The 14,139-nt window shown below is 53.3% G+C and overlaps 1 protein-coding gene across 1 annotated transcript; it reads right to left on the minus strand.

The window, feature by feature from the left end:
- Positions 1–5,416: 5,416 nt before the first annotated feature.
- On the minus strand, positions 5,417–6,076 carry BHLHA9 (basic helix-loop-helix family member a9). Its single transcript, XM_040639837.1, has one exon. It carries the CDS (start codon positions 6,074–6,076, stop codon positions 5,417–5,419), a length of 660 nt encoding a protein of 219 aa, XP_040495771.1.
- Positions 6,077–14,139: the final 8,063 nt, after the last annotated feature.

Consider the following 14,139-nt stretch of genomic DNA (forward strand, 5'->3'; position numbering starts at 1 on the left):
AGGAGGCCCTTCTCCCCCAGGCCAGGGGTGGGGCAGGAGAGTGAACTGGGCTTCTCCGCCCAGGAACTTTCGGAAATGTGCTAATGTCTTTTTAAGCATGAGACCTCCTGCAGAGGGTGGAAAGTTGGGTGCCTGAGACCCCTAGACTCAAAGTCGGTGTCCGGCTTGGCCAGAATGCCATCTTACTGCTGGAAGCTGACCCTGGGCTCCCCTGTGGGGCCTACAGCTGCCCAGCCCAAAGATTCCATAGCCTCTGGCCAAAGGTGGCTCTTGAGTCCCTGAAATATAGCTGGCTTAAATTGAAGTGTGCTCTAAGTATAAAACACACTGGATTTTGAATACTTAATACAAAAAAGAATGTAAAATATCTCATGAATACTGTGTATGTTGATTACATATTAAAGTGATAATATTGTTGATACATTGAGCTGAATAAAACATTATTAAAATTAATGTCACCTCTGTCTCTTCACTTTCTAAAAATATGCCGACTAGAAAATTAAAAACTAAAAACATGGGTTGTATTGTGTTTCTGTTGGGCAGTGCCGGCCTAGAACAGAATGAACCTGACATAAAGGGGTCTTTCTGACTTAATAAAAACCCTAAGAGAAAAAGAAAAAGCCAAGAAGTCCCAGGGTGGCTCGTGGCTGTGGGGTTGCAGGGTGGGCTGGCTTGGAGGGTGGGGGTGCAGGCTTGCCCGATCACTGCACGCTGCTGGGCTCACGGTGCCATCTAGTGGCTTGGTAGTGAGGAGGGGAATGACCAGAGGTGGGGTTGGGGCCCCCAGGGAAGGGGAGAGGCGGGGAGGAACCTCAGGTTGGGCTCGGGGCTGATAAGCCCAGCCCAGCCAGCTGCCCTGGTTGCAGGCTGCAGACGCCGACCCCCCCACCCCACCCCCACTCCCAACTAGGGTCTTCTGCGGAGGCCCACGGGCCATACTCATCATACAAAATGGGTTTGGTCTGCACAGCGTTAACTCAATACGTGCTTTTTAAAAAATCCATTTCACATAGACATGGAGCTTCAGGCTTCTAACATGAAGATCTGGAAACTCTGGGCCCATTTTCTGCGGAACAGAGAGCCGCTGGGCCAGCTGCAGCCCTCAGAAGGGGGCATAGGGCTTCTCCAGCTCCACCTTCACGACGCCTGCCTGCCTGCCTGGGGGGGATTTGAGCTGTGAGCCCCTGCAGCTAGACAGAGGGACTGGCCTTTCTCTACCACTGCTGTCCGGCCTGGCTGCTGAAGAAAGTCACTCCCTTCTCTCCCTCAATTCCCGGTCCGGCTGCGAGGTCCTGGATGGGGCCCGTGTGCCCCCGGCTCCCTTGCCCAGGGTCTGGCCCAGTTACCGCCGGCTGGCTGAAGACAGCAGCCAAGCGCCCAGCGCGTGTGCAGTGGACACTGATTCCTACCTCTGCCTACCCTGGGCTCAGCTCACCCCGCAGCAGGGGCAACTGCTGCCTTCTGGTATCTGTGTGAGCACGTGCGAACACACACACACACACACACACACACACACACACACACACACACACACTGTCAGAAAAACCTGCTGTCCTCCTGTTCCTATCAGCAAGCCCCCAGGTTTCACAGCCGGTGAGGGTGGCATCTCTCCGAAGGAATCACTCGGGATACTTCGTCCTCGCTCTCCTTGCTCGCAACGTTTCCCTACCCCTCTTTGGAAGGCGCTCTGAGGAGACAACTCTTTCGCCTTTAAAAAGCAATTATGAAGAATCCAACAGATACTAACTCCGTTTGCGTGCCTCCAAATTCTCTCAGGGCAGGTTCATGTGCCTGCACGTCTGTCTCCAGCTATAATCAGTGGGCACAGGCCATTCGTGATCTGCGCGGCGAACTCCCGATTTTCACTCTGCCTGAACACCGGAGTTCGCTTCGCCACACCTCTGCGGCCGGGCCTCCGTATTCTTGCAAATCCTTCCCTGTGCCGTGCCGCTGGGACTGCCTTTTTGCAAATCTGCTTTTCTTTTTTGGATTACTCCCTTGAAGTCTTTTAATGGTGATTTTGCCAAAGTGTTTCTACCAAAAAAAGGAACAGACACAAGACAGCTAGCAATCTGCAAATGTGCCCTTTTCTCCACACCCCTGACCACATCAGTCTTACAGCTGTTATCTTTGCTGGTCTGTCTCCTTCATTGCTAGACAGACAAGGTGCCACTCCCTGTGATGGGGGCACCGAGGGTAAGGGAAGGGGTTGGAAGGCGCAGGCTTCCGGAGAGAAGCCAAGAGACGGTCCGTATTGGAGGCCTTCGTGAGCTGTGAAGCTGCTACCAGCGTCTGTCGCTCTTCTCCAGGAGCCCCACGTGGGATTTGATCCCAGGACCCCGGGATCATGACCTGAGCTGAAGGCAGACGCCCAACTGACTGAGCCACCCAGGTGAGCCTCAAAGAGGTTTTTTGGTCATAAGTTGCCTGACACCCACACATCCTGTGAGGGCTTATGTAGACATGTGGGCGTGTGAGTATTTGTGTGTGTGCATGGATCGACCTAACAGCTACTCCTTGCCTCTCCCTGACGCATTAGCGTCTCCTGGGCTAGAATACCTTGAATTATGTGCCCTCCAGGTTTTCTGGAACCTTTGCTCGATTTTTTTAGTCTGCTTCCCCAAACCGTACCCATTATTCAGGATGACTGACTGACTGTGGAGAGAAGCTGAATCTGTGATTATTAAAGGAATGGACATTATCAACTGAAACCAGATAGTTTGTCCAAATAGAGAGAAAAATAGTCCAACAATAGGTATTAAGTGGATATAAAAAGGAGAGCGCAGGGCGCCTGGGTGGCTCAGTGGGTTAAGCATCTGCCTTCGGCTCATGTCGTGATCTCAGGGTCCTGGGATCGAGTCCTGCACTGGGCTCCCTGCTCAGCAGGGAGTCTGCTTCTTCCTCTGCCCCTCCCCCCACTCGTGCTCTCTCTCGCTGGCTCATTCTCTCACAGATAAATAAAATCTTAAAAAAAAAAACCTCTTTGAATACTAGGCAAACACCTAACAACACGCAAATATACACGTGTGTGCATTCACACACATGGTCCTGATAAGACAATAACTAATGTGTTGTGGACTTGAGTTTATAAAACACCTTCCCAGGCATTCTCTCTTTATAACAGCCTTGTGAAAAGAATATGTCTTAATAGCTTCCACTCATTGAGTGCTCGCAGGGCCAGGCACTACGCTAAGTGCTTGAAATGCATTCTCTCATTTAGTCTGCGCAACAGCCTATGATGTAAGTCCTTATTTTAGCCCGTTATACAGAGCAGAACACCAAGGCTCAAAGCCCTTAGGTCATCCGCCCAAGGTCACCCAGCTGGAAAGTGAAGAGCCGGAGAAGTACTTTCACATCCCTCCCTCCGACCTCACACATCTGCTGCACACTCGCGCTTCCACCTGCAGGGGGCGCCCTCACCACGCCTGAGCTGAGCATGCAACCGAGCCAGACCGCTCACCTTTTTCTATCCTGGAACTTAAGAAAGCAGGACTTGCTGGTCATTTTATTATGTTTCCAGGGCATAAAACTCTGGAGCTGAAGCTAGGCGGAAGCATTGTCCAAACTGGTCATAAGATTATAATAATATACAAACAGTAACAATTTATGGAACACTTTCTCATTGCCAGAAACTGTACACTATGAACCAATGTTAACCCTCACAGTCACCGTGAGGTGGAGTCATCTGTGTCAGCGGTGAGGAAGAGAGGTTTAGAGAGGCTAAGTGATGCCATGGGTCGTGCATGTAGTGAGTGGCAGAGCAGAGGTTGGACCCCAGGCCCGTCTGGCTCTTTCCCTTCCACTATCAGACAGTGGCACTGCCTCTCCACAGATGGAAGGCTCAGTGGGCAGGCCTGGGGCCAGAGTCCCACATTTTGTTCCTGGTTGGACCCATGACTCCTCTGCCCAGAATCAAAGCCTTCCTGTGATCTGTGCTGCAGACCCCTGCCCTGTGAAATTGGGAACCCTAACACCTGTGAGCTAGGGACGGGACACCAAGTGTGCCAGCCAGTGTCTCGCTCACAGAAAGAAAAGATAACTTTAATTACGGCATTGAGCCTCACCTTGACCGGTTGGGGGACCCCTCACTCATCTCTGGGTCTCTAGGTATCTCTCCAGCTTCCGTGATGTCCCCTATTCCGAGCTGGGTAGCTTTTCTTCCCCCAGCTGGCAAGTGCCCAGCTCTCCAAGGAGACCAGAGAGCCCTCAGCCCTCCCCTGGCACATCTGGGTCTCAGCCCAGCCAGCAGCAGCTGCGGCAGCAGCCCGTCAGCATGAGTAAGGCCAGAGACTAGCTCGGGAAGGCTCATCTTAGATGCAAAAGCTCTCCAGACCTCTCTGAGAGGGCTGGTTGTGCCTCCCACTTTCTCAGCAGACTTGGCCTGAGGCCCTCATTCCCTTAACCTCTTTCTTCCCTATAATCTTTCCTGATTCCGTGTCTGCCCCTCATCATAGAGGTCCTGGCTGCCCTGAACCCCTTCTCCCTAGGAGCTCCATGCACCCACGCTCAGGGTACAGGCAGAACTTACTGACTTCCAGTCCCTGGTCTGCCCTAGTCTTCCTTCCCTGAGACTGGCCCAGACTCTGCTTCCATTGCAGCCCTCACAGTGGCTCTCTGCAGACAGCAGCTGGGCAGGGTGTCCCGTCCAGAGATGAGAGACGGCCTGCACCCTGAGTCTCTTGGTGCCACTCCCTCTTCAGATAATGTCCTCTCCCACAGTGCTCCTCACAGCGCTCACCCACACCTGGGGTCTTGCCATGAACCAGTGCCCCAGGTACCTACCTGTGGGCATCAGGCCCTGGGCCCAACATTTCACAGTGAGCTCCCAGACCTCAGGCCTTCCTGCCACCCTGGACCACTGGGCCCAGTGGACACCTGATAGCAGACAGAGATGATAGCTTTTCCGTTTTTATTTGGCTCCTTCTGTTGCCTCTCTCAGATCACAGACTTGGGGTATCAGCATAGGCAGGGGATGTGGATGCCACACCCATTGGACCACACCAGGAGTCACCCATACTCCCACATACAAGTCCCCCTGTCCAAAAGCCCCCTTCCTCCTAAAAAACAGCAAGAGAACATAGGGTTCCGAGGCACAGGAATGTGAAGTTCACGTTTCCAAGAAGAGTTCAAGTCCAAACGGAAGAAAGAGCCCGGCAGGATCCTGCTCCTTTCCCAGAGCCGCCAGCCCTGGTTGGGATTGGGGCGGCGGAGAGGGGTGCTGGGGAGTGCAGCCCTGGGCTCCAGTTCCTTCCAGCTGTCAAGGCTGCCTCCTGCCTCTCTCTCTCTTTTAGGCGTCAGCCGTTTGGTTTTTCTCCGTCCAGGACGTTTTTAGAACTCTCCCCTTTAGTAGCCATCCTGCCATTGGGTGCTCCCTGGCCGGCCTCCTTCCAGGCACACCAGGTAGCTCCGGGGCCAGTCAGCAGTGCTGGAAGCCCAGCCCGGGGCCCGCACGCAGGTACCCCCGCGGCCAGGCAAAGGGAGCCCCGGGACCTCGGCGCCAGCTTCCCGCGGACGTCTGGGCCGCGCCCTGAGCCTCGGCCACCGCCCGGGGCCGCCCTGGGGCCGTGTGCGGGGAGCACGAGGCGCAGCGCGGCGCGAAGGGGCCGGCGGGCGGCGGGGCGGGCGGCGGCGGCGGGCTGGAGCGCGCATCCCCGCCGCCCCCGGCGCGCGCGGCCTGGCCGAGGCACTCCAGGTGCCCGCAGGGCCAGCGGGGCGCGGGGCTGGCGCGCAGGACCAGGGAGAGCGCCGCGATGCGGTGGATGGCCCTGCGCAGCGTGGCGATTTTGGAGAGCCTCTTGCCGCCCAGGTCGTGCCGCAGCGCCCGGCGGAGCGCGTTGAATGCCTCGTTGTAGTCCAGGATGCGCTTGCGCTCCCGCACGTTGGCCGCCATGCGCCGCGCCTTCGAGCGCACCGGCCGGGTGCGCTTCCGGCCCCCAGCCGCCTCCTCGGCCTCGCCGTTCTCCCTTAGCACCCCAAAACCCCTCCCGGCCTCCAGGCAAGCGCCCCCCAATTCCTCGGAGGAGCCCTTGGCCCCCTTGAGGCCTCTGAGGCCTGGTCCTGGCGCGCCTCGGTGCATGGCCTTCCCCGGGCCTTGCTGCCCCGGCGCCGCCTCACGGGGCTGACAGTCCACCTTCTGAGCGTTGACTCCGCAGGCTGGACACTCCCCGCCGGGCCCTCTCTAGCTGGGCTTTATGGCACCACGTGGCTCTCCACCCTCCCCATCCATCCATCTCCCTCCTCCTGCTTTATTACCTGCCTCCAGGTAGGCTGGCGAGGGAGGCACCGAGAGGAAGGAAACAGCGAAAGGAGGAAGCATGCAGATTCTTGTACGAGGGGACCAGACCGGCAGCCCGGCCACGCCCGGGGCAGTGCTCCAGCCGCCAGGGAGAACTGGCTCTGCCTCACTCCAGGGCCTTTCTCTGGGGACCAGGTTGAACATGCCACCTGCAGACCCCAAATACAGTGCCAAATTTGGCCTCAGAGCAGGAGTGCTGATAGGGGCACGGAAGGGTCGCAGGGCTAGTTGACTGTGTCTTGCGAACCTTCAAAGTTCACGTCAAGGCCTGTGGACAACACAGAGCTGTCCTTGAGGAAAGCATGACTGTCCCAGTGGGTCCGATATGTCCCAGTGGGACCCATAAGGGAGGGACACATCTGATCCAGCAGGACCCCACGGGGAACAGGGACCTGGACCTTCTTGCCTTTTCAACTACCAGAGTAAAGCTGGCTGGGACTCTGGATTTGAGTTTTAACTGGGCCTTACTCTCCCTCCAGCTCCCTTTGGCCCCCACTTCTGAAGGCAGAGCTGGGCTGAGTCAGCATCGGAGGGTGATGGAGATGATCTTGCGGCTCTCCGGCTCCCTCTGTGGTACCCATCAGGGCATCTTTGGTATTCAGGGCCCTTGGGCTGCTCTGTTTTATGACCAGCACTGCACTCAGTGAACACACCCCACCCGCCCATTCCTGGGGATTTGAATTTTAAATAGAGTCTCGGAAAAAGAATAATACTTAATCCTAGAGAAAGACCCTCAACGGAAGTTCAGGCAACCACAGGTGAGTTATTTGGAGCACCAAGTTCAATCTCATGCCCAGCCACAGTCCACATGCCTCTTGCTGGGCCACCAGCTGGGGCGGGTGCCGGGTTCACATCCGTCTCACCAGAGAGCGTGCCAACAGCCCCATCATCTCCGACTGTTCATTGCTCCACAGAGGAAGAGACAGGGCACTAGGAAACAAAGTGTTTATGTATCTGTGGGATTATTTGTTTTATTGTCAGTCTTGCTCACTAGACTGTAAGCATCCTAAGGACATTTGTATTTCTGGGGCTCTAGTCCCCAAATCTGCAGTATCTGTGAAAGTCAAAAGTGAATGAAGGCAGATAGAACTGGATGTTTTCTCCTCTCTACTCAATCTGTTTCCCATCTCCCCACAACACACACACATGCGCACACAATCACACTGAAATCCATGCCTCCAGCAGGATTCTGAGCACCCATGTCCACCCATCCAGCTCGAGTAACAGGGTGTCAGTCTCACTGGGTCCCAGAGCCACAGGTAGAGAATCGGGTCAAAATCCAGAGGATCTGGTTTCTGAGTGTTACATTCTATGGCCACCTCTGCTCCCACCCCTATCCATGTCCCTCCACCCCTCCGTGCCACTCTATAGAGAGAATTAAGTCACTGCCCTGCACATGGCTTTGCCCAGCCCTTCAGAAAGGCCCGGCCCCAAGGGCCAAGGGTGGGCAGGTCAGGAAGTAGCAGGTGGACATTTCAGTCCCAGAAGGGCCAGGTGGGAGAAGTGATTTGATGGATGAAAGCCCTCTCTTACCCTACCCCCAGCCAGTGTCCCCTTCTGAAACTTCCCCCAGCCAGTGTCCCTTCCTGAAATGTCTCCTATCCAGGGCACATTTGGGCATATGAGTGCTTCCAGAGAATTCCACTGGACGGGGAGTCAGGAGACCTGGTTCTAGTTCTGCTACCAACTTGCTACATGACTTTGTACCAGTCATATCTTCTTCTCCGTACCTTTCCTTTTCTTTGCAAAGAAGACATCCTCTCTACAAAAGAAGGTTGGCAGGACCGGCTACATAACTTGCAGGGCCCGGTGCCAAAGGAAAACGTGGGGTCGCTCGTTCAAAATTATGGAGAATTTGAAGACAGTGACAGCAGAACATAAACTGAGCTTGGGGCCCTTCTAAGCTGGGGGAGGGGGTGCACAGGTCCCATGCCCATGAAGCTGGCCCTGAGTGTAGGACACAGTAGTGTAGTGGTAATGAGCACAAGCTTTGACTCTAAACTCATCTGATACTTGCTTCTTTCATAAAGACCTCGGGAAAGGCTCTGCACCTCAGTCCTCTACCTGCAAAATACTAGCCTCAGAGGTCTCAGTGAGATGGACCCCGGTAGAGTGGTTCTCAAGACATACCGCACCTGGTTGTCTGGAGGGCAACTCAGTCTGAGTGTGATCATTAACAGATTTCCCCTCCCCCACGGGGTCTCCAGGGAGCCCATTACCCTCCCCCCCATCTGGAGGAAATAGATGGGCTAGCCCCGAGCCCCCGTCATCTTCACAGAAGGATAGACATGACCTATCCAAGGAATCCTTCCCTTCCCACCGATCCCCAGGGTAGCCTCACAGAGGGGAGAGACTGCTTGGGGCAGAGCAGGAGCTGAGGGGAGGGTGCCAGTCGGGTGATCAACATGCCGAAAGTGTTTGCAGCACCTTTCCTTCCTCTAGTGAGAACTCACAATCCCCACGAGCAGGATGCTGCCTGGTCATAATTAGTAATAATAACAATCATCATCTTAATAATATTGGTACGGACTTCTATTGAGTGCTTATTATAGGCCAGGCATCGTACTAAGTGCTATTTATTTATTTTTACTAAGTGCTTTTTAAACATATATTATCTTAGCCCCACAACAATCCTATATGGAAGGCCCTGATATTATAATACCCAGTTTACAGACTGCGACCCAGAGAGAATTAAGTAACTTGCTCCAAGTCAGAGGGCTGAGCTGTGGCTGAGCCAGAATTTCAAATAAAGCAGTGTGGCTCCTACTCTGAACCTCTCTGGGCTGGACCTGCATTCTCAACTCAGGGAGTCCCCCGACCCCCACCGCTCGGGCAGCCCCCACTGACCACCTGCCAGTATTAGAGGTCTGACACTTGCCCTTTGAGGCAAAAGCCATTAAGATATTCAAATAGTTTCAACCAAGGGTAAAAAATAAAAAGAGCTTGGCTGATACAGAGAAGGGTTGAGGGAGGGAGGGAGGGTCCCCCCAATGAAGAAAGACAGCAGCAAAGAATAGAGAGTACAGGCTGGAAGACAGGAAAAGTCCAGAGGAGCCCAACTGCCTGTCTCCTGGGCTGAGATTTGTTGCCTGGGGTTTCCTTGGCTAATCCTATTTCGGACCCCAGATGAGCTGATGGCTGCTGGGAGCCCAGGAAGAGCACAAGAGAGCAGAAGTGACAAACCAGTGCCCCCTGCTTACCTTACTGCAGGTGAGCAAGGGCACAGTAAACCAAGAGGAGCCCGAGGAGACTCAGATCAGCTTAGAGTTCTCTACGCGCACAGGGTGGGAAGGCTCTAGGCCAGAGTTCTGGATGGAGTTCAGAGGACTGCAGGGGGTCACTAGATTCTGCAGCCCCTTGCTAACCTTTCCTCCTCTGTGAAACCAGCCCCAAGCCCTTCCCTACAGGGCTCCCCTTCTTTATTTTTATTTTTCTTTATTCTTATTTTTTTAAAGATTTTATTTATTTATTTATTTGCGAGAGAGAGCATGAGCCGGGGTGGGGGGAGGAGCAGAGGGAGAAGCAGACTCCCCGCTGAGCAGGGAGCGCAACGTGGGGTTCCATCCCAGGACCCTGGGATCATGACCTGAGTCTAAGGCAGCTGCTTAACCGACGGAGTCACCCAGCCCCCCTTTATTTTTGTTTAAAATCAATTAACATACAGTATATTATTAGTTTCAGAGGTAGAGTTTAGCGATTCATCAGTTGCATATAACACCCAGTGCTCATTACTTCAAGTGCCTTCCTTAATGCCCATCACCCAGTGACCCCATCCCCCACCCACCTCCCTTCCAGCAACCCTTAGTTTGTTTCCTAGGGTTAAGAGTCTCTTATGGTTTGTCTCCCCCTCTGTTTTCGTCTTATTTTCTTTTTCTTTCCCTTCCCCTATGTTCATCAGTTTTGTTTCTTAAATATGAGTGAAATCATACAAAATCAGACAAAGATAATTGTCTTTCTCTGATTGACTTATTTCTTTTAGCATAATACCCTCCTAGGGATTCGAAGGAGCACCTACACCCCAATGTTTATAGCAGCAATGTCCACAAAGGTCAAACTATGCAAAGAGCCCAGATGTCCATTGACAGATGAATGGATAAAGAAGATGTGGTATATATATAATGGAATATTACTCAGTCATTAAAAATGAAATCCTACCATTCGCAATGAAATGAGTGGCAATAGAGAGCTCCCCTTTGTAACTCCATCTCAGAATTTAGCAGATCATATTGTGCTTTTATGTTCATGCTGGGTCCACATCTAGGTCCCCTCTGTATTCCGGTCCTAGCCCAATGTCTGGTAGATAGCAGGGGCAAGGAAATATTTTCTGAATGTCGAATAAATGGTGTAATCCCTGATATTAAGAAATTCATCAGGGGCGCCTGGGTGGCTCAGTCGTTAAGCGTCTGCCTTCGGCTCAGGATGTGATACCGGGTTCCTGGGATCGAGCCCCGCATCAGGCTCCTATGCCGGGAGGCTGCTTCTTCCTCTCCCACTCCCCCTGCCTGTGTTCCCTCTCTCGCTGGCTATCTCTCTCTCTGTCAAATAAATAAATAAAATCTTTTTTAAAAAAAAGAAATTCATGAAACTATAGGAACCCTACACCGGTCTGATGAAACAAGCTCTATATGCAAATCCAGTAAACATTTATTGAACAGCTACAAATACCAGGCCCAGTGCTGTAGGTTTTCACATGTGTTGACAGCCACAAACGTGTATCAACTTAAGTCTATAGACGCTCAGGATTAAAATAGAAGGACATAAACCGTGCAGCCACATAGAAATGCTTTAGCATTCCCCACCCACCCCCATTCCCTGGGAGGAATCTGACAGTTGTCAAAGCTGTGCCTGGCTGGCTCAGTTGGTAAGTGTACTTGACTCTTGATTTCGGGGGTTGTGAGTTTCAGCCCTATGTTGGGTATAGAGATGACTTAAAAATAAAATCTTAAAAAAAAGAAAAGAAAGCACAGGCTGTGGTTCTCACACTGAGCTGTAGCAGAGGCAGCCCTCGCCCAACATCTATGGAATTCAAAATTCCGTCTCTAGCGGCAACGTGGTTGGAATGCTCAGAAGGATATATTTGTTCCTCCAGAGTCTAGCTCCGTGACTATTAAATTTTAGCTTGCATAAGAATGACTGCTGAGGGCTTTTACATCATGTCTTGCATACCACAATGTAAGGTTTATTCAAGGATAACTTTGATTACACGCAGTTTTCTTCTTGCACATTAACTTTAGAAATCCCTACCCATGTGTTGGATGGAGGGAAAATTTATGACAAGAGCCAACTATGGGTCTCAAAAGGAACAAAACAGCCATAGAGAATCAGCAAGGGAAAAAAAAAAAATGAGGTTGAACCACCGACTTCTCTTCTGGTCCCCTAACATGAACCCTCAAATCGACCTTAAAACGAGGTTAGGAAAAGCCAAGAAAATGCCCAAGCAGCCCCAGTTCCCAGCCCTAGGAAGGGGCCCACCCTTCCCATCCCATCCCCCAGCCCCCAAACAGTTTGGCTTTTCTTTCCCGCGTTTTGCACATTTCCAGGCCAGCCCCCCCCCCCGCCCCCGTCCCCGCCCTTCCCCGCACAGATCAGGAAATGGCCCACGGCTCCAAATTCATAATTCTGAGCCACACTCTGCTGACACATGGCCGGGGCTGCCAGAGGAAGCGCCTCCGCCCCCCTCGGCCCGCGGCCCACGAAGGCCGGGGATCGGCGGGGACTCCGCGGGGGGCTCGGGCGCGGGGAGCGCGGGCGGCGCGGCCCGACTTCAAAGGCGGGCGGCGGGGCAGGTATTTCCGCGGCACCTGCGGCGGCGGCCGGGCCCTCCCGCCGCGCGGCTGGAATCCGCCCCCGCCCGGGAGCGCCGCTTCCCCCCGCCCGGCCGCGACCCGCCTGGCGGAGGGAGGAGGGGCCGCGGCCGTGATTTAGGGCCTGGCGGTTCCGCTGGCGGCCGCGAAGGTGCCTATTACCGCCCGGCCGGGCCTGGATTTCGGGAATTCCTGCTCCTGCTCTGGAGGTTCCGGCGCCGCTCGCCCGAGGGAGGGCAGAAGTCCCACCTGAGAGAGAAAACCCGGACCGAGGGACGGGCTTCCCGGAGCAATCGACCCCGCGGCGTCCTGAGAACTCGATCGCGCCGGAGAGCCGAGCTCGGGGAAGGCCTGCGGTCGTCCTTCGCCTTCAGGCCGAGACCCTCAACAGCTCAGTTCCGAGCTGGGGCACGGGTAGTTCGGAATCTGGCAGATTTGGGCGCAGTTTCCGGCGCTGCCCATTCATTCATTCATTCATTCATTCAACAAAAGTGTATCGACTGCCCATTGGTGTAGAGTAATGAATAGAACGAAAACCTGTCCTCACCGGAGTCACATTCTAGCGCGGAGAGCGAATAATAAGGAAAATAAATTAATTAATAAATAAATTATGGAGTAAGTACTATTAGAAGTACGTTAGGAGGTAATAAATGCTCCCGGGGAAAACCAAAACGAAGACACAAACAAAACCACCAGAAAAGATAGGAAAGTGGAGAGTGTGTGTACAGATTTAGGGGTTGGGGGAAGTGGGGTGAGGGAAAGCTCACCTGAGAAAGTGACATCTGAGTGAAGACTTGAAAGAGACGAGGCACTGCGGCTGTCGTGGGGACATGTCGCGGAACCGCACGTGCAAAGGTCCTAAGGCAGGAGTATCGACCCTTTTCAGGAGAGTATGGACAAGCAAGGGGGCCAGTGAGGGTGAGGCAGAGTAAGAAGTGAGCTTGAGTTGGTGACATGGCCATGTAGGCTACTGCAATATCTTCCAAGCGTACTTGGGCAAGAGAGGGGAAGCCATCAAACATTGATTTCCTCCCCCTCACTTCCTGCAGCTTTAGAAACAAAATAGGAGTGCCTGGCCGGCGCAGTCGGGGAAGCTCACCACACTTGATCTCAGGGCTGTAAGTTCAAGCCCCATGTTGGGTGTAGAGATTACTCTTAAAAAATTAAATTTGGGGGGGGGGCGCCTGGGTGGCTCAGTCGTTGGGCGCCTGCCTTCTGCTCAGGGTGTGATCCCAGTGCTCTGGGATCAAGCCCCACATCAGGCTTCTCCGCTGGAAGACTGCTTCTTCCTCTCCCACTCCCCCTGCTTGTGTTCCCTCTCTCGATGGCTGTCTCTCTCTGTCAAATAAATAAATAAAATCTTTAAAAAAAGTTAAATTTTTAAAAAAAAATTTAAAAAAGAAAGAAAGGAAAACCCTTAGCTTTCTCTTTCTCTGACTGCTGGATGAGGACTCCCTCCACCCTCATCTCTTTGTGTTGGTGTCCTCCCTGCCCTGCCAGTGTTCTGGGGGCATGTCCTCTTCTCTCCGGACTCCACCCCACCTCTTTGGGGGGCCTTGGATCATCGGTTCCTGCTCCTTTGGTTTCATAACCTTCCCTCTCCACTGGCTCCTTCCTTGGGAATACAAATGTGCTCAGGCTGCTTTCTCTGAGCGAGTCTTTCTCTACATCCTGCAATGACTATCTTCCTTTCATCTCCTGGCATCAGTGCTCACCCCTCATAAACCGTATCTGGCTCTTGCCACCCCCAACCCCCAGTCTCCTGAACCCCTCTTCTTAGTCATTCATCTCCCCACCCCCACTCCAGCCCCCCNCATCTCAGCAAGCCCTTCCTGGTCAATCGAGTTACACATTTATTGAGCACCTCTTTGCCAGGTCTTGGATTGGGTACTGAAGATACAGTGATGAACAAAATCGACAGGGTTCCTGCCCTCAAGGAGCTCACCATGTAACGCAGAATACCATCTCATAACCAAATTATTTCAACAGAATGAAACAAAAGAACTCAAGGTTTAGAAGTGATGCAGAGGACAGAGTGTG

This window comes from Ursus maritimus, unplaced genomic scaffold, assembly GCF_017311325.1.
Source record: "Ursus maritimus isolate PB19 unplaced genomic scaffold, ASM1731132v1 scaffold_24, whole genome shotgun sequence".
Taxonomy (NCBI): domain Eukaryota; kingdom Metazoa; phylum Chordata; class Mammalia; order Carnivora; family Ursidae; genus Ursus; species Ursus maritimus.